The following is a 24,802-nucleotide window of genomic DNA, read 5'->3' as shown; positions in this document are numbered from 1 at the left end:
AATTTAACGAGTAAAAATCTTCTATGCATTAATTAATCAACCAACTAAATGCTTTTGTAGATGAGGCCCAAGCTCTCTTTCAGCCACTCAATCAGCAGCCTCTTTTGGGGTCTACTCTCTTAATGCTAGAAGGGGATGCCCTCAACTTTATTGTTGCCATCTAAAACCATACCTTTGTAAGGATTTAATTTTTTTTTTTTCCTTACATTAATCTTAATTTTCTCCGTTTCCATAGCTAGAAAGCCAGTAAAAGTTTTAAGAGGGTTAATTATCGAGCACATCACTTAGATAGGTCGCTTTCAACCTCATATTTGTCAATATTTCCGTAAGTTCTACGTTCTCTCTTTTATTTGGGGCAACAATGTTACAAGACCTTTTTTGTAATCTTTTTCCCAGTCTTGGACTTTTGAATAATTTCTAGCACAAATTGTTAATAAATTATTGTGTACCTTAATCAAATTGTCAAATGCACGGATCTCCACGCAAATCACCTAACTTTATCAAGTGGATTTACTTGATCCATTTTATTACGATGCAAAGCACAATTTATGTGTTATAAAGCAATATTTGCAGCATTGCCATAATTATTTTTTGGTTATTTTGATGAGATAATTTAATAAAAGTGGCTAAAAACTCTCAATTTCGGTCTCATAATTTTAATGAGAAAAAAATTGTGAGTGAATAATGAGTATTGTTCACTCACCTATTGAATAAAAAAGTAATTTTTATTTATTTTTGTTTTTTATTTCTCTAGCATCCTTTAATAGTTAGAAAAAAAAAAAGTAAACAAATATTTAAAAAATAATATTTAAATAAAATAGTGAAAGTTGATTGATAAAATAGTGAGGCTACTGGGATGCTCTACAAAAGTGAGTAGTTAATATATATATATACTTTTGGTTATTTTGGTAAGCGAATTTGGTAAAAAAAGCCTTAAAACCTTCATTATCAGACTCACCAATTTGACGGAAAAAAAATAATAATAATAGTGCGGGATCAGTACTCACTATTAGTTCACTCACCAAATGAATAAAAATAATTATATTTCTTTCCCCCTTTTTTCTTTTCTGTTTCTCTATTCTCCTTTAATAGTTAAAGAAATAAAAAATAAATATTTAAATAGAATAGTAATGGTGAAATGTTAAAATAGTGAGGCAGTTGAGAATGCTCTAAAAAATAAAGTAGTTAAAATAAACAAAATATATATATTTTTAATTATTTTAGTAAATAAAATTTGGTGAGACCGCTAATAATAAAAAATGCTTCCCAATTTGACTGCTTCATTGCAGGTAAAACCTAGTGATCCACCGTTGGATGAGTCAAATGAGTGTGGTTGGTGGAACCCATTAGTGGTAGTTAAGCATGTGAGTGTCGCTGTGGAAGTAGTTGAATAATCTTAAAAGATCTTGTATCGATGTTGAGAATCCCCAAGGCCAAGTTTGTTAAATTTTTTTTATTCTTTCTTTTGTTTTTTATTTTTTCATTATTAAAACAAAATATTCTAAACCCCCCAAATTATGGGTGATGATTCGAGTTTGTGGGTTGGGTTTAAGTAATTAAACGAGTCAAATTAATTAGAAAAATGCTAGATATTTCAAAAGTTGGTTCTCAAATGAATCTCATGAGATGGTGACACATCATTTGGAAACCAACTTTTGAAAAGAAAATTTAAGATGTGTAGCGCTTCTCAATTCATTAACCATAATTCTCTAATTTTGTGTTAAGTTTGTATTGAATTTGCTAATTATATTAAAAATTGTCATATATCGAGTTCGGATTGTGTTGAAATATAAATATAAGATAGTATAGGTCTACTCTAACTCAATCATTTCAATTAAATAGAATAAATTTATCAACTTTAATCCTTTAATTTCGTGTCAATTTATTAGGAATTACCCTAGCTAGCTAACCCATGGCCATGTTTATTGGCATGTTATCATACGTCCATTCGTCCGCGTGTGTGATTCAATTGATAACTTGACAAAGGAGATCGTGTGATTATGAATACATATCGCCATGTCGCTCTCTTTTGTGCATACTTTATTGGGATAAAATCCAATAATGGGATCCCGGAATATCTGTTTTTGCTTCTGTTTGACAAAAGGAAAATCTTTAACCAATTTGTACAAGAAAAGAGTTTTCTAACCTCCCATCGTTTTGCTTACCCTCCACTCCCTATATTACGTTTTACCTATAAATCAATATTTTTTAGAAATTATTTTATGCCAAATCACTAAAACAGAAATAATATATATATATATATATATATATATAACATGTTCGTACAAGAGAAGAAAAAGAAAAAAGGGAACTCGATCTCGTAATCTCCGCTTCTCCAGCCGATCATCATTCTCCAAAGAACAGCAGAGGAAATAAGATCTCACGCTCAACTACAACAAAAGAAACCAACTGGAAATAATGTATCTACTCAGCTAAAGGTTTGGTTGGCTCCTACCCAAGGTTGGAATAAGGCGAATTGGGATGTGGCGATAGATAAATTAAATGAAAGGGTGGGGATCGGAGTTGTACTCAGGGATGAGAAATGGCATGTGATCGCTGCTATGTGTAAAATGAGGATGGGTATAATGGAGCTAGCAATGGGGGAAGCATATGCAGCCTATCACGCAGTTTGTTTATGCAGGGAAATGGGAGTACAAAATTTAATTTTGGAGGGTGATGCGAAACAAATTGTGGAAGCCATCAACTCAGGTACGGGAACATGGAGTCGTTTTTGGCATTTAATTGAAGATACAAGGCGTGTACTACTCACTTTACCAAGGTGGAAGTGCGTCTTTGTTTCCCGCGAAGCAAATGAGGCGGCTCATAGGATGACGAAAGCGACCACTACTGATGTCAGTGATAGAATTTGGAGGGGGTATCTCTCCTAATTATATTAGTGATATTATTTTGATGGAGCAATTAGCTCTATCTTGATGATTGTTTGTTGGAGCTTTTATACTCCAACTGAGATTTATTATCAATAAAATTCATCAATTTAGTTTCAAAAAAAAAAAAAAAAATACCCATAAGGACAGGAAGGATGGGAAGCATTGAATTGAAGATGCCTCTTTTTTGACCACGTTCAGTTCAAATATATATATATATATATATATATATATATATATATAACATGTTCATGTTCGTACAAAGAGAAGAGAAAGAAAAAAGGAAACTCGATCTCGTAATCTCCGCTTCTCTAGCCGATTGAAATACCCATAAGGACAGGAAGGACGGGAAGCATTGAATTGAAGATGCCTCTTTTTTTACCATATTATATATATATATATATATATATATATATATATAACATATTCATGTTCGTACAAGAGAAGAGAATGAAAAAAGGGAAATAGATCTCGTAATCTCCGCTTCTCCAGCCGATTGAAATACCCATAAGGATAGGAAGGACGTGAAGCATTGAATTGAAGATACCTCATTTTTTATCATGTTCAATTCAGATATATATACAATATGTTCATACAAGAGAAGAGAAAGAAAAAAGGGAACTCAATCTCATAATCTCCGCTTCTCCAGCCGATTGAAATACTCATCAGGACAAGAAGGAGGGAAAGCATTGAATTAAAGATGCCTCATTTTTTACCATGTTCAGTTCATATATATATATATATATATATAACATGTTCGTACAAGAGAAGAGAAAGAAAAAAGGGAACTCGATCTCGTAATCTTCGCTTCTTCAGCCGATTGAAATACCCATCAGGATAGAAAAGACGGGAAGCACTGAATTGAAGATGCCTCTTTTTTGACCATGTTTAGTTCAAATATATATATATATAACATGTTCGTACAAGAGAAGAGAAAGAAAAAAGGGAACTCGATCTCGTAATCTTCGCTTCTTTAGCCGATTAAAATACCCATCAGGATAGAAAAGACGGGAAGCACTGAATTGAAGATGCCTCTTTTTTGACCATGTTCAATTCAGATATATATATATCTTCGCTTCTTTAGCCGATTGAAATACCCATCAGGATAGAAAAGACGGGAAACACTGAATTGAAGATGCCTCTTTTTTGACCATGTTCAGTTCAGATATATATATATATATATATATATAAAACATGTTCGTACTAGAGAAGAGAAAGAAAAAAGGGAACTCAATCTCGTAATCTCGGCTTCTTCAGCCGATTGAAATACCCATCAAGACAAGAAGGACGAGAAGCATTGAATTGAAGATGCCGCTTTTTTGACCATGTTCGGTTCAAATATATATATATATATATAACTAACATATTCATTTACAAAAAAAAAAAAAAAGGGAACTCGATCTCGTAATCTCCGCTTTTCCAGCCAATTGAAATACTCCTCAAGACATTAAGGATGAAAAGCATTGAATTGAAGATGCCTCTTTTTTTACCATGTTCGGTTCATGAAAACATTACATCAAGAATTTATGATTAATTGGAGGGTGATACTAAAAAGCATGCTAATGCTGATGGAACAAGATCCTCTCCAGTCCATTTTGGACTGGAGAATATCCAATTCATGGTTAGGATTTCATCTCAGAAATCCTATGGCCACAAATGGGACACATATCCCACTAATAAACATAATAATAAAATATTATTTTAAATTAAAAAAAAAATTAATAAAATTTTAAGAAAAAAAAAAAGAAAAGAAAAGAAGGGGGGGGTTTTAATTTAAAATAATATTTTATTATTATTTTTATTAGTGGGATATGTGTCTCATATGTGGCCATAGGATTTCTGAAATAAAATCTTAACCATGAACTGGATATTATCCAGTCCAAAATGGACTAGAGAGGATCATGTTCCATCAGCATTGGCATGCTTTTCAGTATCACCCTCCAATTAATCATAAATTCTTTAAAATAATATTTTATTATTATTTTTATTAGTGGGATATGTATCACATTTATGGCCATAAAATTTTTGAGATGAAATCCTAGTCATAAATTAGATATTCTTCGGTCCATAATGAACTGAAGAACATCCTGTTCCAATGCTGAAAGGTGTATGTATTTATATACATGATCTCGACAGCTTGACTTTGTGAGTAAGGACAGAAGCAACGTTTTTTTCCCAAGTCTTGGAGGAAGGAGTCGACGAAAATGTGAATTCAACACAAGCATGTTTCACATTTGCATTTGCGAATTATTAACGTCGGCACGATGACTTGTACGAAAATCCAAGGCGGCTGACTTGGCTGGTAAAACACGTGTCAAGTTCAAACTTGCAAGCATGAACGCACAAAATGAAAAAAAATAAAAATAACGGCTACTTTCGTCAATGTTTATTATTATTTTTTAATTTTTAATTTTTTTTTTAGGAATTGATCGCAAGTTAAATTTTTAATTAAGATTATTTGTAAAAACAAGAAAGGTCAAGCACAAATGGTTTTGTTGGGTTCAATAGAAGGTCAATTTGATGTTTAGGTCGAAGTTTTTGAAGTGAATGAAAAAAACTTAGAGATAATAAAAAAATGAGATTGTTTGGCTAGAAATGAACATATTTCAAAGTAATTCAACTCCTTTTTTATGAAGTGTTTTCTTGCGTGTTGTTGGTTAGGAGAGTGGTTTATAGGCTAATGGATTTGATTCGGTGACCTCACTCGGTTAGACACACATTTTTGAACTCCTGAAAATAGACAGATGCCAGTAATCCATGTGTCGGGACTAGAATATAGTAGATACAACCCTTCTTTTCACTTTTTATGCGCTGATATAATATTAAATTACTAGTTATCCCAAAAGCTTAAGCTTATAGGAAGAAGTAAATTTAATAACTTAATTAATATTTTAACATGTCCTTTATCTGGTTAAGTTTGGTCAGCCTTTAGGGCTTTTCTGAGAATGAGTCTACCTAAGCTAGTTAACAAACGTTAAGGGCATCTTTCATACTTTGATGCGTGGACAATAAATCTTATGGTATCATTGGAATTAATTAAGCTTCAAGGATGGGACTTGAAAACTAGGCCTTCATGGTAACTTTGACTTTGTGTAAGAGTGATATGATGCTTGAAAGGGCTCTTTACTTCAGGCTTTTGCTAAGCAAGATAGAGTGCCCACTAGAATTAAAATCTCTTGTAATTGACGGACCAAATCAGAAACTATTCGAGTAATAAATGAGAGAGAGTTTTGATAAAATCTATGTAGAAGTGCATGCGAGGCTTACTCAGCGCCGTCGTTCAATTGGTTGCCTAAATAGGCCACAATTTGAATGACTAATTGGACATTTGGACAACCCTAGAGCACATTTCTAAGATTTTACGGCGAAAAATATTTTGGTAGTTGTAGTTCCCTTTATTCTTGAAATTCAAAGTTAGGCAAGTACATGAATTATGTCCACACCAAATAATAAAATGGCCACTTCATACCTTATATTTAAAAGTATTATTACTCATTCTCCTTTTCTCTGCTCTATTAGATTTAGGAGCGGCAAAACCGGCCCCTTCATAATACTCTTTTTTCCGCATTAAATAGAAAGAGAAAAAAAGAAAGAAAGCAAAGTTCAAGGATTAAAATTATTATAAATTTCATTTTTACGTATTAAATAAACAATCAAGCAAACTTAAAATCAAAAAACCCTCAAAAGGTTGACAAAAATTCTGCGGTCTTGCCCTAGAGCTCCTGCGTACCTAACCGTTCACGTGTCGATTTTGTCAAGCATATTTAAATCATTTTAAGTCAAAGTTTGCCTAGCTGGCTACCCGTGCTACACGAACTAATGTGTTATAATTTTTTTTTTTTTTAAAAGTGAAAATTATTTTTGTATTTTAATAAGTGTTTTGTATTTTGAGTTGTTTGGTAATGAATTTGTCTTGCCAAAAACAAACTCTCTTTCATTTTTTCTCACCCCATCCTACACCAGATTAAACTGGTTTATATGTTTAAATGGAATGAGAAACGCCAGGGTTCCTTATCTTACGAGGATATTGTTTTCTAAAAAAAAAAAATTTCCCCACTAGCCCCTCATATATTTTTTTAAAAAATAATATTTACGTATGATGAAGAGAACACTATGAGAAACCGTATTATTTTTTTCAAATAAAATATATTGTTAGAGTAATGCAACTTTTCATGCTTATTTATCACATTTATTTTATATAAATTAATATGATATGTTTTAAGTAACTTTCTATGTCAGTCATTTAAAAGAAAAATACCATTCAAAACAAGCAACGCTACCCATAATGTTATCACATCACAATGAATTATTATTTAAATAAAATATATATTTAAAACATTCTCATATGTAATTTAAGTTAGGTAGGACTAGGATGCTTTTCTTTTTCTTTTTTTAAGTTAGGTAGAGCTAGGATGTTTCTTCTTTATCTTGACCAATAACCTACAACCTTGGCACGACTGCGTAGATTTTGTATTAACCAACAAGTTGAAATAGAGAAAATTAAAAACGCCAAGGGAAATAACAAAGCCAGGAAAATAGCAAATTTTTAACATGTTACTTGTGGGAAACAACAATCCCTTTAGCTAATTCAATTATCTCTCTAGCTATATATATATTTCTGTGATTTATTTAATAATTTTGGGTTTGAGTAAGGCTTCTAAATCCTTGAAAGTCAAACAAGCTTAACAAGGCCAAATTTGTAGGCCATGACCAAGATCTTTTATGGTTCAAGGTGGTAGGTAATGGATGAATCTCTACGTGTAGGCCTTAATTAATAATTAAACCAAACAATGACCATGAGTCCATGACTATTACTGAATCTACTAGGCCATCACTAGCATGTTTGACATTTTGTTGTACTACTAGTTTGTAATAGTTGCTTGATCACCACCAAAATCTTTGGAACTTGACCCCACATATCATTAACGCCCTTTTTGTTAGGCAAAGTAAGAGTAATGCTAGAAATAACTTTTGTGTCATTCTAAAAATGATATAGCGTTTAAAATTACCATTGGACTTATGATTGATTACTATTGAATTTTAATCAAATGGTAATTTTAAAATCCATATTATTTTTGGAGGGACACATGAGTAACTTTTAAAATGAGAAATGATAGAATTCATTCATTTTTCAACCTTCTTTTAACCATCTCCACCGTAAATGGATGAATCTATGATTAAATTTGTGTGGGGTTCACATGAGTTCATAAATCTAATGATTGATATATGCAATTTGTAAGATGAGATGAAAAAAATATTGACGTGAATTATTTCTCTTCTAAACTTACTTGGTAAAGTGACATTACCATGTCAGCTAAAAAAATATTTGCTCACCTTGTTTTTTTTTATGAGCGCTACCTCAAACCAACAAACGCAGGTGGTCCAAACCACAAAATTGAATGTCAAGGATGGCCGTAACTTATGCCGATAGCTCATTAGAGGTGGTTATGAGTCATGACCAACTCAAGGGCTATCAAGGTAGTGTGACCACTCTCAAAAGTTTAGTTGAGAGGCAAAAAAAAAAAAGGAAGGTGTCAATATTTTTTCTCATGTCATTTTACAAATTAACAATTAAATTTTTAGACTTATGTGAACTTCACAAATTTAATAGTTGATTTATTAAATTTGTAAAAAAATATGGACAAATTATTGACACCAGACATTTTCTTTTTTAAAAAAAAATTGGTTGATTGACAGCACCAAGTTGCATTGCCACATCAGCACATAAGTTGGCCTCAGAACTTGCTTTTAAGTGGGCCTGGTCCAGCACAACTTAACACCTTGTAATAAACCGAAATGTTGCCAATCGAGGCCCAAGTTTCTACAACTACTGGACTCGACCCATTTCAACCCGGTTGATTGGTTGCCAATTTTGCCTTGCTTTCTAGGAAACCCACCGCAAAGCAAAATAAAGCAGCAACGGGTAGAAAGTTCAGGTAAAGCTCTTCTTTTTCCATTGATTGCGTTCTGAATTTGCAATTTGCTTTTCATGTTTTCTGTTTGATGATTGAGCTTCAATGTATAAAAACTGGTAACTTTGCAAAGTTGAATGTTTGGGAATTTGGGCAATCTTTGGAAACTGTTACCACCTGGGTGTTGTCTGTTGTTGTCAATGGCTTGTGATTCTAGTTTGGTGGGTTACTGAAGATATGGATTGGATTGGAGGAATTTCCTCTGGTTAACCCAGTTTAGAAAAAGAAAAATCTGTCATATTCTATATGAGCTTGTTTCTGTCGATGTTGCATAAGGAATTTAGTTAAATTGTGAAGATAATCAGGAAAGGGAAGTTTTTGTGAGAGAGTTATAGGGGAATAAGGATAGCCATGCCTTATGTTTGGGATAGATGCCCATATCAGGTGGACTCTGCAACTTTTCCCTCTTAGGCTGTCCGGATTTCACTGAAAATCCCAATTTGTGAGGAAATCGGTAGGTTTTGAATGGTTAGATTCATCCTCAGTAGAATAAGTTTCCTCATTGAGAAGTGCAATAATGACTTTCTCATCAATGAGGACCCTTGAGTTTCATTATATATGTTGAGTCTCATTTGTTGAGGAGTTTGAACTCACTCAATTTGAGATGGAGTACTAAAGTATTAATTAAATAATTAAATTTACTATTTCCTATCACGTGATGATTTAACGAATTGAACCTCATCAATGCTTCATGCATTAAGTTATCTGCTTCTGGACTAGCAGTGTAAGTGGTTGACTGTAATTAAGACCTAGACATGCAAAGATATCTAAATTTTGTGTGTAATTAAGAGCTTCTGGATTGAAATTTTTAAGAGTGCTGTCTTGTGTGTAGTTATATCTAAATTATTTCAGTTGAAAACAAATATATGGTGGCGCCACTATCCTCTCCAGTGTGTGACTAAATTAAGGTAGACATCACACTATGAGTTTGTTTGGCCTGTGATTTAATCGGTAAAAATGTGTTTTTTTAAATAAAATCACGGAAAGTATTTGTTTGGGAGTGCATTTTTAAAAAGTGGCGGTTTGAAAATGTAAAAAAAAAATCTACGTTTTCAATCGCAAGCAAGGAGGTGCGTTTTTAAAAATGCACAATTTTAAAAGTTAAATTGTGATTTTAAAAGCTAAATCATTATTTTACGGCTAAATGCTTAACTGCGTTTTTAAAATTCATTTATGTTCTAAAATTGCAAAACCGAAGAGACCTTATGCTGACAATACACAATAAATAATTGATCTTCACAATGTGAAAGAATGAAAGAATAAGTTTATAGTTCATACTTCAACTGTCTTTTGATTAAGAGCTGTGTATCTCCATCTCTCTTTTTCCACAAAGTCAGCATCCAAGAACTGGGAAACAAATGCCCAAAGCCTGTATGTGTCTTCGAAGTTTGTCAAGAACCCTAGTGCTGCTGTGACCACTGGTATCTGAAAATGACGTTTATCTCTCTTCTTGCCTAAGACAATTCCTTCAACTTCAGTTCTTGTTGTCTCTAATATTTTCTCCCTCTCTTCTTCATACTTGTCTGAGAACCAGATGTGATGCAAAAACCCATGGCTTAATGATATATTTTTCCGGTCAGCTAGCTTCTGTACAAGGGTGGGGTCAATCTTTTCTCCTTTCCAGTCAAACACATTGAATGCCACGGCAGGTCCTCGATTAAACTTAATCTTTGGTCCATAGATTCTTACCAGACGCAGAGGCTGCCCATTTTCTGTATGTGGATGTTGGAGACTCAACAATGCATTTACTAACCAATTGATCAAGTATCTAGCTCTGCTACTAATTAGTATCAGGCCCAATGAATCTGCATGATCCAAGCCTCTGCATTCAATCTCTGAGCTCCAATTTACACTGCCTTCTGAGTATTTGGATCGAGCAGATTCAAAGGGTGTCTTTAGTTCAATGACTTCAGAGAATGATAGTACCTTTCGCATTACAGGGACTTCTTCAATTTCATGTGACTTAGAAGTTTCACCACTTTTCTGCTCAACAGATAATGGGCCGGAGAATGAGTGCTGCACAGGCACATCTAAATCATCTTTCGGCAGTTCGAACTTTGCTTTTTGTTCAATTTCCGTATCAGTATTTGCTTGCTCTTCAGGGAATTGAAACGTTCTTGATGATGGAGCCAGGCTCACAATACCTATGCTTGTAGCATTGGTTGAATCCTTTAAGATTGAAGCACTGGATTTCTTGACAAACAAGCATCCAAACCCAGATGGATTTTCCCCAAAAACTTTGTAAAAAGAGCAAGTGAGGAAGTCAGGCTTAAAAATAGAGAGGCCTAAGGTGTCCATATCCTTTGGCCCCAATGCACATGCATCAAGCAAGACATGCCATCCATTCCCCTGTGCCATGTTCATCCACTGGTATGAATAGGAGGATCCAGTCACTCTTGACTGAAGGGGAAAAACGAACAGTCCCCTATTCGTTTTCTTCCCTCTACTCACTATCATCTTTCTTAATTTTCCAGATTGGAGACTCAGATTGGGCCATGAAAACTCAGCTGACATGACTCGTGCTCCTTTTTTCTTGGAACTTTGAGTCATCATTTCCACTGCTTCACTCTCATAATCATAAACCGTAAGAAGATTTTGATTAGACTGAAATGGATAACAGTCTGCCAGGAGTTTCAAAGCAGATGACTGATTAGCAGTGAATACCATGGTGTAATCAACTGGAGAGATATTCATGAAGGCCATGATTCTTATTCGGAGCTTTGACTCCAGTTCTGATTCTTGGTTACCATACTGTATCTGGGATACCAAGTTCACCGACTTGTAGGATATATCAAAGAAGGTCGGCTCAGGGAAATGAGGCGACGGAGGAGACGATGACGAAGAAGCAACTACAGCTTTTGGAGAGTGACTCTGCTGCTGATGCTGAGCATGTGAGAAGAGACCATGGCCAATATTGTAATCGAGACAGACATGGTTGTTGTGGGTGATGTGGGAATATTCTTGGGCTCGGATTAGATCAGCCTGATCAGTCTGATGGTATTTTGGGTATGCTTTGGTGAAGTTATAAAATGATTCATCCAAAGAAGGGAGGGCCTCATGGTTTGTGAATCGGGTGTTTTGGTTGAGTGAAGAAGCTGTGGCTACTGCAAAGTTGTGCCTTGCTGCGGAGATGTTGGTAGTAGAACTGGGAATGCTGGGATTTTGTGACTCAAGAAGGGAAAGAATAGGAGTTGGACAGCAGCCATTAAAGCGGACCTCTCGAAAGCTTGATGAGTGCATTCTTTTTCCCCTCTTTTTCTTCTCCACCCTTAGTTTATTTGCTCCAACGATGGCTCCTTTAATTTCTAATTGGTTTGACCCGCATGTGCTCTTTCTGTCTGAGAGTTAATTTGTTGCTGCAGAAATGAGGAAAGAAATGGTTTTCTTGATAGTGGAATATAGACAGGTTGTCTTATCGGGCTTAACGTGACAAGTTATCTACTCGTTTGAACCTGTCTTCCATGAATTACAGTGGTTGCCTTTGTCTTGTACCCTATGGCTTGTGTGAAAGGAGTAGATACTCTCAATGCTCCTGTCTTATGTCTTACGTTGTCCGTTGACCGATGCGGCATTTCACCTGACACTTAGTGGTTGACATGGTTGAAATAGTAAGTATTACATGTACTATCATGTGAATTTGTAAGAAATTTGTGGTAAAAATTGTTTACCGATACCCAAAATAAGCGACCTCAACCACCAATGCTTTTCTTCCTCATAATGAGGTTATAATTAAGGCCACACCTGACTTAAGAAATGAAGTGGTTGTGGTGCTTCACAAAGAGATAAAGGCTATTTTGGTAACATCATCCTGCAGACGTGAAAATGGACATTAACAAGCAGAAAAAGGCAAAAGAGGGGGCTCTCTTCTCTTGTGCCAGAAGCTTCCTTGGAACAATTTCTTGTTCCCACCACTATGCTCTCTTCATTGGGGCCATATTTTCAAAAACTTTGCAGGGACAAGTCATTTTCAGCTCCACATGCTCTTTGCCCCCACCAGTGGGTCAATCTTTATCATGGATGGAACATGACTCATTGCTGAGTCTTCCTTAGAAAGCATTTTAGCTTTTTGTTAGCAGCAAATGAGAACCCTCCTTGAAGTTTCTGAAAATATCAGTTTGTTCTTTCAATCTCTGCGGCTCAAAGCATCCCTAATGGCTTATGTAATTTGGGTTTCTATGTAATGATTATCTAAACATAGGACAGCACTATACATGTACATGAATGCATAATTATTTTTATGATTCTCTCTTTCTTTATTCATTTCTCTTCCCTCTTTCTCTGTCTCTTTCATTCCCTGTTTCATCAAAGACAAAATATATGTTTGAAAATGAAATAAAAGAAAGAATATTCGAATGATATGGAGAAAGAATATAAAATCGGATTTAGAGTGTATTTGAAAAGTCAATAAATATATTATATTCTGTAGTTTTCGAACGGTTTGAATTTAATTTCACTTTCTCTATTTTTCTCATAGAAAACTCGAGATAGGTATAGAAAAACAAAGTTTTCGTTCAAATTGGGTTAAGGAGAAATTTTTTTTAATCTAATCTATTATTCTAATATTTGTTCTTAAAACATGTGATTTTTACATGCGTATTTAATAAGATAAACAGAGCATGTAATTATCACGTACATATTTGAGAATAATACATGTAATAATCACATGTTCTAAGAACAAAGACTGGTTTTCTCCGACCTAATATATATATATTTTTTTAAAGAAAAAACTTTATCTCTTACTGAATTCTTTCATCTATGAGCTAATAATCTTACATATCTAGAATTACACATCTTTCAAGATTGAGAATGCTTGTGAACTGTTTCCTTGAGCTTTTAACTTCTGGTTGGCTCATGATAATCTATAATTCAAATAACGTGGCTTCTTGTATACTATTAGTTATAAATTCTGACAATAAACATTAGTTTCAAATGAAATAAAGAAGATTCCATTATGTACCTATGAGGCAGAGGGACAGGGAAATGGGTGGTACTGAGAAAGTCATAAAGAGCCCTTTGACTACAAATCAGAAGACGCGTTGTTTAATAAGAACAGTCTTGATGACAAAAGGTGACATGTATGTATGGTTGTTGTGGTATGCTTGTGTTGCATAATCTCCATGGCACTAACTACTCTCTAATTATGACAGAAAATGACTGCAACTAAAATTGGATCCATGGCCCACCTCAAACTAACTTATTTCTTCCACCTAAATCTAATTACTGCCAATAAGAGTGGAGGGACCCAAACAACTAAGACGGGCGGAACAATGATTCTCTCAATTTTTTGATTGATGTGTCGATATATTTAGGAAAAATTGTAAAATTAGTATTTGTGATTTACTTGATTTATAATTAGCTACATGTAGTATCAGAATTAACTCAAAAGCCTATGAGGTATGCAAAAAAAAAAAAAAAAATAGTCCATACGGTCAAATTCCATCTTTAACAGATTCCGTTAGGGTAACACTGACTAACGTTTTACGCTATCAGAATCTGTTAAGTCAATTAACGGAATTTGACTCTATGCACTAAATTATTATTTTTGGTATACCTCAGGAACCTTTGAGTTCATTTTGATATTACATGGAGTTAATTACAAATCAAGTAAACTACATGGACTGATTTTACATTTTCTCATGTATTTATCACGTCGTATTTATACCGATAAATACAATAACATTAAATTCTAACCCTAAAATGACTTTTCTCAATTTTACTTAAAATTGAGAAGATCCTATTTCAAGTGATTTTTTAAATAACGTGTTAAGATATTTATGATGTGACATCTATACTGTTAGGGTGCAACAATGCCGCTCTGCTAACGTAAACAGCTCTTAGAACATAACTTGCAATTGGCTTCCCTCATACCAATTAATTTTTAGATGAGATAGTCAAAGGCTCAATCTAACATATACTATTATATACAGTAACATTAATTATGACTCTAAAATTACTTCTTTGAATTTCACTTAGGATCCTATTATGAGCGGGCAAGGTTCCCACTCATTGAAATTTTTCCTCAAAATACTTATGGACAATTGAATATACATACACCTAAAAATTAGACTTAACTCGTCATTCATGCTTTGCCCCGTTCATATGTCAGTAAAGACTTGGAATAGGTTATGTCATCAAAGAATTTAGATAATCTAAAACAAATGAGGGTTGTGATGCTCATTTCAAATAAATTTGAGAAGCACTAAAGCTATTGACAAGAATTTGGAATCTTTCAATAGCACACCTGAAAATAAAATAAAATAAAATAAATAAAAAAAAGGTCAAAAGATAGTGTTGAGAGTGGGATTTGAACCCACGCCCTTTCGGACCAGAACCTTAATCTGGCGCCTTAGACCAACTCGGCCATCTCAACCGTTGTGCTGTATGGTTTGTCATTGTAGCTTATGTACGTTTAATCATGACCTCGTTCTGTTTCTTTTCTATGCATTTGAACTTGAATTCCATGTTCAAATGTGTCTGAACTGATTTCAAGTATATATTTTCTCTCCAAAATGGATATTTTAATTATTTTTTTTTTTAAAAGCATACACATGAACTGCCAGTTTTCATCATCCAACTACCCCACATTGTATAGAATCAAATCTACTTCGAATTTAAAGCCTCACCTAGCGGTGGAAAGGAGATGCATGAGGACAAGAAGTTACAATTAACTTAATTTTTTTTCTTTGTGGGGTTACAAGAGCATTAATTAGTGTAGAAATTTATGTAAAATATAAAATAAGAGAAGAATAGTGGGAGTAGAGAGGGAGAACATACAATAGATTATGGGTGGTTCAATCATGAGGCATATAAACAAGGGAAGGTGGACCAAAGTTTTGGATGAAATTTCTTCTTTTAACAATTATGTTAAATGGAGGGGCGGGCGCTCGACGCCCACAATATGCATCTACTACGTATATACGTGCTTTTTTAAAGAACGTTGTAAAATGCCTTAATCATGTATTACTAGACTTAATAATTGATAAGCATAACGTGCTTGTCAATTGTGTTGACAAGCATTATGCCTAACCCCCGGTCTGCGGAGCAACACTAAAGCGCTACTCCGGTTCTAGCTTCCTACTCTCCATCAATGGGGTGAGGGTATGTATAACTCTTTTTATTTTATTTTTACATATCCACTCAAGAGAGGGGAAAGGGATTCGAATTAGTAACCTTCGCTTCATTAGGCATGGTCCCAGTCTATTGAGCTACCTCTTGGGGATACTATGTATAGCTATTTCATTGAATGAATTGAAGCATTAAATCACTTGTCATCAAGAGTTCAAATAATTGTGAGGCTTTCTCTCTCCCCCAGTGTATTTTTTAGTGCTCTTAAACTGTGGTTGTTTGTGAGTATTACTCTAGATATTCCAATGGTGTACTCCACTGTTAGAAGGGAAGGCAGATAGTTGGAAAATCATTCAATTAATTCTACAATATATGCATTTTAATTTTCAAACAAATTAAAACCAAAGTGGCAACAAGAGAGAGTACGTACTCTTGAAATGGTTTTTTTTATCATTGAATAGGGGGCAGAGGGAAAATTATGCCTTTTCATTTTTTATGTAGTGGCTTCCTCCACTTTTCCTTTTCTCATGTAGTGGCTCCTCCGACAAAGGTATCTAACTTTTTTCCTTTCTTTCCCCTTTTTTTTTTTTTTTTTTGTTTGGAAGAAAACACCACCACGATATTTTTCTCACGATTTTCTCTGTATACAAATTTTAATAATTATGAATGAAAATTAGAATAAGAAGTAAAAATCCTAGATATTGTATTAATTTTTTTAAATAAATCAAAGCACACATAGAAATTTTTTTAAATGTTTAGATATGTTGTCAAGATTTCACATGGATTTATTTTCTCAGTTTACACTTCAGTAATCAAGTTATCTTTTCTAAGTTTTTGTATTTGGATTATTCTTGTAAGTTAATGTGTTGATAAACGTATAAACATTCTTCATATAATTTAATTTTATAAAGTATAAACATGTAGTTAATGTGTTGATGAATATATAAAAATTTCAAAATATATATATATAAAAAAATGTCGAAAAATACTAAATAAATTAACATAAAGAAACAAATGACAAATTACATTAATATGTTTTAAACGATAATTAAATAATATTTAATTGTTCCCCCCCCCCCCCCTTTTACTTAATTATATTAATAGTTTTGACGATTCATTTAGTTTCAACTCCCTTTCATTTTGCTCCTTTTAAACCAAAATCCTAAGTCCACCGCTTATTGAATCATATATATTACAAAGAAATTGAACTCTAGCTAAGATCATGCAATTATACTAATTAAATGAATAAATAAATTATTTTTTATTAGCTTAAGTTTGTGAGCTAATTGATAATTTATCATGGTATTAAAGTGTAGAGGTCGTGAGTTCAAACTTTATCTCCAACAATCCACCCTTATTTCTTACTTAATTACTAAGCCACACGTAGGGAGAGTGTTAAAATATAAATTAAATGGTTAAATTAATATTTCTTATTAACTTCAACTTTTGGGATAAATGATCTCATCTTAAATAACAGAACATCTTTTGTTATTGAATATGGACGGTTAGGACATCTCTAACTATTAACTAGGTTTGAGTGGGTTTTAATCGTGACCATCCATATTCAATAACAAAGATGCCTTTTTTTCTTTTTTGGAACAAGAAGCAAGCCAAACTCTGGAGTCCTTGCTTGAAGAAGCAATCAAGTTATTCAAAGATAATTTTTTCAGATTAATGAAAATTTATTTACCAAAAAAAAAAAAAAAACTATTAATTTACAGTAAAATTCACTTAACTGTATGTCAAATTGGTTGCATATTCACATGATTGGGGAGGGAAATCAACCCCACTATTCTTTCCCTTTTTTAATTCTTATTTTTTTGGGTAATTGAAGTAAATGAATTTATAGTTCATTTCGAACTTCTCTCAAGTATACACAATACTAGCAAATGAACACTACAACACATGGACAGATGCTAGCTAGTGTGCAGCCTTCTCATTGCATGTAACTATATATGATCTACTGCCACAGTTCTTATTGACGTTAAAATTATCACGCATCTCAAAAGTTTAATCTAACAAAAAAGACTGATTTCCTTAACAAGCAAGACCCAACAACAGGTGGTAAATGTCAGAGATAGAGTTCGAACTCAGGACTTTTGTTTTGATAAGGTCATAAGTACCATTGAATCCACCACTTATTTCAAAAATTTCAACTAATCAAAAAGAGTAGACTTAATCATTTAAATTCATATTCTAACGCTCAAAAAGACATGTACTTTAAAACAGGCCTTGTGGATGCCACACCCTTCACATGCATGGTGATCAGAGACATGATTTTGCTACTAAAAATCATCAGTTTGTGATGATCATATATAAACATGACATTGGAGTGGAAATGACATTACAGCAGAAATTGCATGCATTAAGCTTTCTGAGCATACCTCTTGCATTAAATTAACACCATCTTTGTGCCTTGGGATTACATTAAGCATGAAGCAGTTGAAGGGCAACTCTCCTTTGGCGGGTCAAGAGAAAGATAGATTTAGATCACAAAGCCATGATCATTGCCTGCCAGAGGAGAGAAGCCCTACAACTGGTTCTCTCAGTGATCCTAATATTCTTCACTGCATGCCTCTGGTTTGTGAGGAGGGAGGACTCCTCAAAAGCTTTTATAGGCTCTTCTTTGCTGTGGATAAACGGTTGAAGGAGTAGCATATGCCATGGATATCCTTTGGTGCCTGCTTTCTACGCATTCCATATCTGCAAGGCTGCTTTTACAGGAAAAAGCTTTCCTAATGGGATTCTATTTGTCTTTATTTCGACCTATGAATGTTTTCTTTCATGTCTCTTTCTGTTAAATTATTATTTATCTTGAAAGCTTAAGCGAATAAGAAGTGACAAATTTACTAATTTAATTTAGGGAAAAATATAAAAAAAGCCCCCTAAACTACCAGCTGTTTTTGATTTAGCCCTCTAATGTTCCAAAAGTGATAAAGTAGCCCCCCAAACTACTAAACTATTGCATTTTGGCCACTCCGTTAGTCAAAACCGTCAGTTTGGATAGAAACTGCAAAACGACGTCGTTTTATGAAAAAAAAAAAAAAAAAAGAATTGGGAAAAATATAAAAAAGCCCCCCAAACTACTAGTCATTTTCATTTTAACCCCCTAATGTTCAAAAAGTGATAAAGTAGCCCCCTAACAAAATGACGTCGTTTTGCAGTTTCCGTCCAAACTAACGGTTTTGACTAACGGAGTGGCCAAAATGCAATAGATTGGTAGTTTGTGGGACTACTTTATCACTTTTGAAACATTAGGGGCTAAATCGAAAACGGCTGGTAGTTTGAGAGGCTTTTTTATATTTTTCCCTTTAATTTTATATTCTAACACTCTCACTTACGTATGTGTAGGCTCTTAAAATTTGAGACATAACACGTGAAATATTTAATTTAAGTGGAATGTGGTAAATGACAGAAAAAGAATTCGAATACTGTCAGTGAAGGATCGAGAAAGAGGCCAGAAAAAGGTTAAGAGAGAGATGCCTTCTTTTGTGTATGTCTCTCTCGTTCTTTCTCTTTCTATACATGATGGGAGACAATTACAGTAAAAATCTTGACCTAGAGGTATATCCTGTGTCATATTCTTCTCATTTTGATTTGATTATGATTCTCTTTTTGCAATTGGCTGTTGACTATTTAAAAACCAAAAAAAAAAAAAAAACCGTACTAAGTTCCTTCCTAGTTCTTTCCAGGAAAGTATTGTAGTGTCTTTGGTAGAAATTTTACCAATTATAAGGGAATTACTATAAAAAAAAATGTACATAAAGATCTGGTTTTAATTCCACTGTTTGCTCTTGTAAGTTGTTATACATAAACTCTTATTATCAATGTTTCTCTTAGAGGACACATGGGCAATGTCTTTCAAAGAGAATAATAAGATCAATGTCTCCTGTCTAAGAATTTATTCTAAGTAATATCTGCATGAGATTAGAAATACTCAATGCAAACACATTACAACTATATATGTTGGACCATGCATGCTTGGCATCAACTACCAACATAAAAGATCACCATCTGGATTTTGCCCAAATATAAGCTATCTGCCGACTCTTTTAATTTCTTCATTTTGTAGCTCTTGCTCTTGGTCATAAATGGCTGTCAATACTATTTGTCGACATTATTGCCTTCTTAGATCATTAGGATCTCATGAAACGATCCAGTAAAATTAGTACTATTTTTTTGTTCTGTTCCATTTGAATCAGATTGTTATTGGGCTATTTGATGTAATGGCTCCAACCCACACAAGTTTTATAGATCAACTTTGTTTACACGAGTGCTCTCCTAAAGGTACTACACTATTTATTCAAAGCCCTCTATAAATTGACGTGATTACTACTTCGAGAGTTTGTAAGAGGGTTGTAGTATCTCAAACATTTTAATTATTGATATGATAATTGCTACATAGAAGTCCATATTTTAGTGGCTAACGTGATAAGTATCACGTAGACTGCCGCGTCAGTTTGTAAATATGGTAAGTGTCATGTGACGATTTATATTTTAGTAACTGATATGCATGGTAATTGCCAGTTGAATAACCACATTAGTTTATAACTTGTAAAAAAAATGGTAGTACCTCGATCATCACTCTTCTTTAGAGAGAATGCTAGAGGTTCACTCCAAAACCTCCACAAACTATTGTGGCATCCTCCATGGCTATTGCTACGTCAAGAGCTTAAAATTTATATTTCCGTGTCAATTTTTTTTATTAACAATGGCTACAACGTCATTTTGTAAAAGAGTAATTCTATTTATCATCAGTCCCCTCATCCCCCATCTTCGCCAAAGCCTATGTGGCATGCATGCTCCCCAACCAAAAAAGCAACCTCTATGCACCAACTATTGGAGACCACACTACATAGATAGACACTTTGTGAAGATAGAGGATGAAGCCAGAAAGGTGATGCTGTATAGCATTACCCTTTATAAAAAATATGTAGTGAATTTTGTAGTGCATGTAGCAGAAATACTCCTTTAATAGGTAAAAACTAGGCTAAGCTTCATTACTACTAATGGTTAACCAGAAACATCATAGAATTAAACAAAGTAAAGAGTACGTACACATAATTATCTTCATCGTTTTAACATTTCATGAATTTATTCAAATCCTTGTCAACAATCAATTTTACATTCCATTAATTAGGCTAATATAGCTGTAATGACTCCCGAAGCTCAAGAAAACAAAAGTAAAATCATGATCGATCATCTACTTTGAGTCATCACCAGCAGCAAGTCTCTCACTTAATATCCTTACACCCATGTACCTGCACACGTTAAATCACATAACCATTATGATTCCGGTATGTCCGTTAATGTGTTTTGACAGGTGTTTTTTTTTTTTTTTTTTTTTAGTTTAAAATAATGTTTTGACGTAACATAAAAGTAAAAACCGTTTTTATGTTTTTAGCATTGTTTTGTATACCTGTTAGGAAAACAAAAACACAAACAAACATGAGGAAAGATGGTGAGTAGTAAGTAATTAATTACCTTCCAAGCATCATGACAGTGGCTTGAGGATTAGTTCCAGGAGAGAAATTAAAGGTGGATCCATCAATAACCCTTAAAGCATCAACACCAAGAACCTTATGATCATCATCAACAACCTTCCCAATTTGGCAGCCTCCATGATAATGCCAGATGGTCATCACTGTGTCCTTACAGAACTGTTCCAACGAGGTCGAAGTATTCACATGTTTAGGCAACAGATTTATTGGGGAACCTGCTGTCATGTTGAGAAGTATTGGCAACGTTAAATTATCGAATTTGAACTTGGAGAAAGAATTGGACTCGATTATCCGCTCAATTGTGCTGATGCCTTGGACACATCTCTGCAAATCTGTGGGGTCTTGGAAGTAGTTGAAGGTGACAGCTGGGTTGTCGTTGGGATTCCGGGTTCGGAGCTCCAAATGGCCTGTGGAAGCTGGACCCATGATTTTCTCAAGAATGAATCCACCTCTGAAGGCTGCATCGTCAAGATTCTCTAAAAGCTCCACAGCTCTGGCTAGGGCTTCTGGGGTCCTTTCTTTTGGCGGCACAGTGGAAAGCTGCCCAATCTACACACATAAACGCTATTAGAAAAACATGTGTTTTTCACGTGTTTATTAAAAGATTATGTGCTTCTCACCAGCTAAGCGACATATGACAATTTTCCTCTAATCCCAGTTTGAACGATTTTTTTGTCTTTTTTGAACAAAGTCTTTATTCAAACTCGGTTTGACGAAATTTCTTCAATCCAATCTATTAAATTGACATATGCATCACATGATTCACATATACATTTTAGAAAAAGTAATGCTAGAAACCACAGTTTTGTCTCTCCACTATCCTACCATGCTGATGTCTTAGTACCAATCAACCTTCTTAAAAAAAAAAAACAAATCAATGGCTGATTGGCATTGACACGTCAACAATGTGAGATAATGCATAACCTAATGCTATATATCACATTTTTATCTTACAATTATACTACAAAGTAGACATAACAGTCCTAACTAATCTTTGGATTGTTTTTGTTTTTTTTAACAATGACTCATCTAAGGGTTAGTTAAAACTGCAACATTAACATTACAGGATAATTATGTGATACAAATGTAATTTATAGCATTACTCATTAAAAATACATGTGTGAGTTACATTCTCTAACCTCGTATTAATATATTGAGTTGAAAGAAAACTTTGTAAATATATTAAAACTATATTGTAGAGCCCATTGAGCATATGGTAGAACACAGATTATCAACTTCTTGCCCTGCCCAAATATCTTTCTTGGGCCACATTTGAAAACTAAGTTTATCTATTCTAAGCCCACCTAACACCTGGCCCAAATTAATCAGATGCCAGCATCTAAGTTATGCATACCTTAGGAGACAACATCCCATAGTCTCTTGGAGAGGCGCCGCCAGCAAAGTTTGCGCCACTGGCGGCTTCGATGTAGCTTCCGAAGTGGGTAATGCCGACGACTTGAATGAGGGAGACTTCGACCGGAATCGGAGACGGTACGAAAATTGCATTCATGGGATTATCCGACATGCCTTGGCCGACCAGGGGTTGGTCCAACACTACTGTGATGTTGTGGGCCTTCAGCTGGTCTGCAGGGCCCACTCCACTTAACATTAGTATCTGTGGGCTCCCCAGAGCACCGGCTGATACAATGATCTCGTTACTGGTCCCATTGTTGAGATATGCTCTGTGTTTAGCCCCTGATGCATCTCTAAATACCACTCCATGGGCCTTGGGCCTTGATACTCCTGCTTGGTTACACAATTCAATTGAGGTTAATTAACAAGGAAAAATAAACTAAAGCAAAATGATTAACCTCATGAAATTCTAAAAAAATTGTAAAATATATAGTCAAAATCTATTAAATTGACATGTATTTAAAATAGACCGACATTTTCAATTATCGCCTGCATTTTTAATAGTTCTTCTAATTTCTTTTAACTCAGTCTATTGAACTGACATGTATGTCTAAAATGCATGTAATTCTCCATTAAAAATATATGTGAGAATTACATGCATTTTGGACACATGTCAGTTTAATATACTGAGCTAAAAGAAATTTCTTCAATCCAGATTAAAGAAAATTTTGTTCTACCTTTGATCAGTATATTCCATGTTGCAATTAATATGCTCCATTTAGGTCAATAAAGTATAAAGACGTTCATTTTGGCAAGGCCTAGCTCAAAGACCCAAGTATTTTGTGCAATCAATTTCTTGCATTTGCTTTCTTAATGTAATCTCTAATGAGAAAACTTTCCTAGTTTCGAAAAAAAAAAAAAAAAAAAAAGAACTTTTTTAGAGAAATTGATATTAGAATTCAGAAGAAAAAACTGGGATTGTAATGTGCAAAAGTAACTGATCAAGAGAAACAACTTAGGTTAAGTACGGAACCAGGATTTCTTGTATGGAATCAAGTAATGAATGAACAAGAGATCAAACCTAATTTTTAGCCCAAATATATATCAAGGAAAATCTCCAAAACTGTCCTAAACCCTAGTTCCGTCCCCGACTTTGGTAATGAAATACCCACAAGGTCAACATTTTATCTTTGAAATAATAACTCATGGAACCAAACTCAAACTAGCAATAGTAGAAAAATGAAAATAGGAAATTAACAAGGTATACCTTTTATTTTAAACAAAATTTTATGCACAGGGGCATGCAAAAGCACCGTAAGGCCACTAGGGTTAGCATACTCCAGCAAGTCAGCAGCAGTATGTCTATGGCCATCTTCATCAAATATGCTCCCGCCAATCTTAGTCCCGTACATATGATCATACGTGAATCCATTGTACGGCAACACCCCAACCTCCACCAGCCCGTCTCGCACCGCTGATTGCCACTGCCGCATTGGTGGCTCGAACGCTACCACCCGTTCCACCCATTGGTACGATTCGTTCACTAGCCGCCCGTCCCACCCCACTTGACTGAAGTGCATATGAAAATTATCAATGCCAAATACCAATACATTTTTATTAGTAATGCTACACATTACACTCTCATCCCATGATGTCAGCTCTTGAGTTTTTTATTTTGTTTTTAATAAGAACTGATCAAATGACTAATAGACACTGTAACATTAGTCCACTACAATGAGAATGTAGTATGTAGCATTATACAATTTTTATATATGTATACTATGAAGTTAATTTAAAGGATCGGGTTGTATTAAACTTATTTTTAAGTTACCATCATTAATAAAGTAAAAATTAAAATTAAAAATTAAAAAACACCCTTTGAAAAAAATTGTTAACAAACTTTGGAGGCTAGGGTTGGGGTCATGGCTGGATTGAGATCTTTAGTAATTTGTTGTTTAAATGGCTAGTAATTGAAGCATCAATTGTGAAAGAGCTTATATAGGACTCACTCTATTCAAATAAATTT

The 24,802-nt window shown here is 34.2% G+C and overlaps 2 protein-coding genes and 1 non-coding gene across 3 annotated transcripts in view; all 3 read right to left on the bottom strand.

Annotated features, from left to right (window-relative positions):
- Nucleotides 1–10,066: 10,066 nt before the first annotated feature.
- Nucleotides 10,067–13,052, bottom strand: LOC132175541 (uncharacterized). Its single transcript, XM_059587510.1, has one exon. It carries the CDS (start codon nucleotides 12,095–12,097, stop codon nucleotides 10,130–10,132), a length of 1,968 nt encoding a protein of 655 aa, XP_059443493.1. The 5' UTR covers nucleotides 12,098–13,052; the 3' UTR covers nucleotides 10,067–10,129.
- A 2,094-nt stretch (nucleotides 13,053–15,146) lies between these two features.
- TRNAL-AAG (transfer RNA leucine (anticodon AAG)) lies at nucleotides 15,147–15,227 on the bottom strand. The gene has a single exon. It is a non-coding gene; the product is annotated as a tRNA-Leu (tRNA).
- Nucleotides 15,228–20,935: 5,708 nt separating this feature from the next.
- LOC132176539 (protein HOTHEAD-like) overlaps nucleotides 20,936–24,802 on the bottom strand; it is a 6,718-nt gene continuing 2,851 nt past the window's right edge. The window contains exons 3-6 of the mRNA XM_059588777.1: nucleotides 24,044–24,345; nucleotides 22,778–23,166; nucleotides 21,407–21,972; nucleotides 20,936–21,183 (exon numbers count right to left, since the gene is read on the bottom strand). Coding sequence (XP_059444760.1) covers nucleotides 21,126–21,183; nucleotides 21,407–21,972; nucleotides 22,778–23,166; nucleotides 24,044–24,345 — 1,315 coding nt within the window. The 3' untranslated portion in view covers nucleotides 20,936–21,125. The remainder of the gene's footprint in view (nucleotides 21,184–21,406; nucleotides 21,973–22,777; nucleotides 23,167–24,043; nucleotides 24,346–24,802) is intronic.

Source organism: Corylus avellana, chromosome ca3 (genome assembly GCF_901000735.1).
Source record: "Corylus avellana chromosome ca3, CavTom2PMs-1.0".
Lineage (NCBI taxonomy): Eukaryota > Viridiplantae > Streptophyta > Magnoliopsida > Fagales > Betulaceae > Corylus > Corylus avellana.
This window is presented reverse-complemented; position numbering and strand designations above follow the sequence as displayed.

What these genes read in the sequence shown, in the direction of transcription:
- LOC132175541 (XM_059587510.1), bottom strand. Translation starts at nt 12,097, where the DNA reads ATGCACTCATCAAGCTTTCGAGAGGTCCGCTTTAATGGCTGCTGTCCA.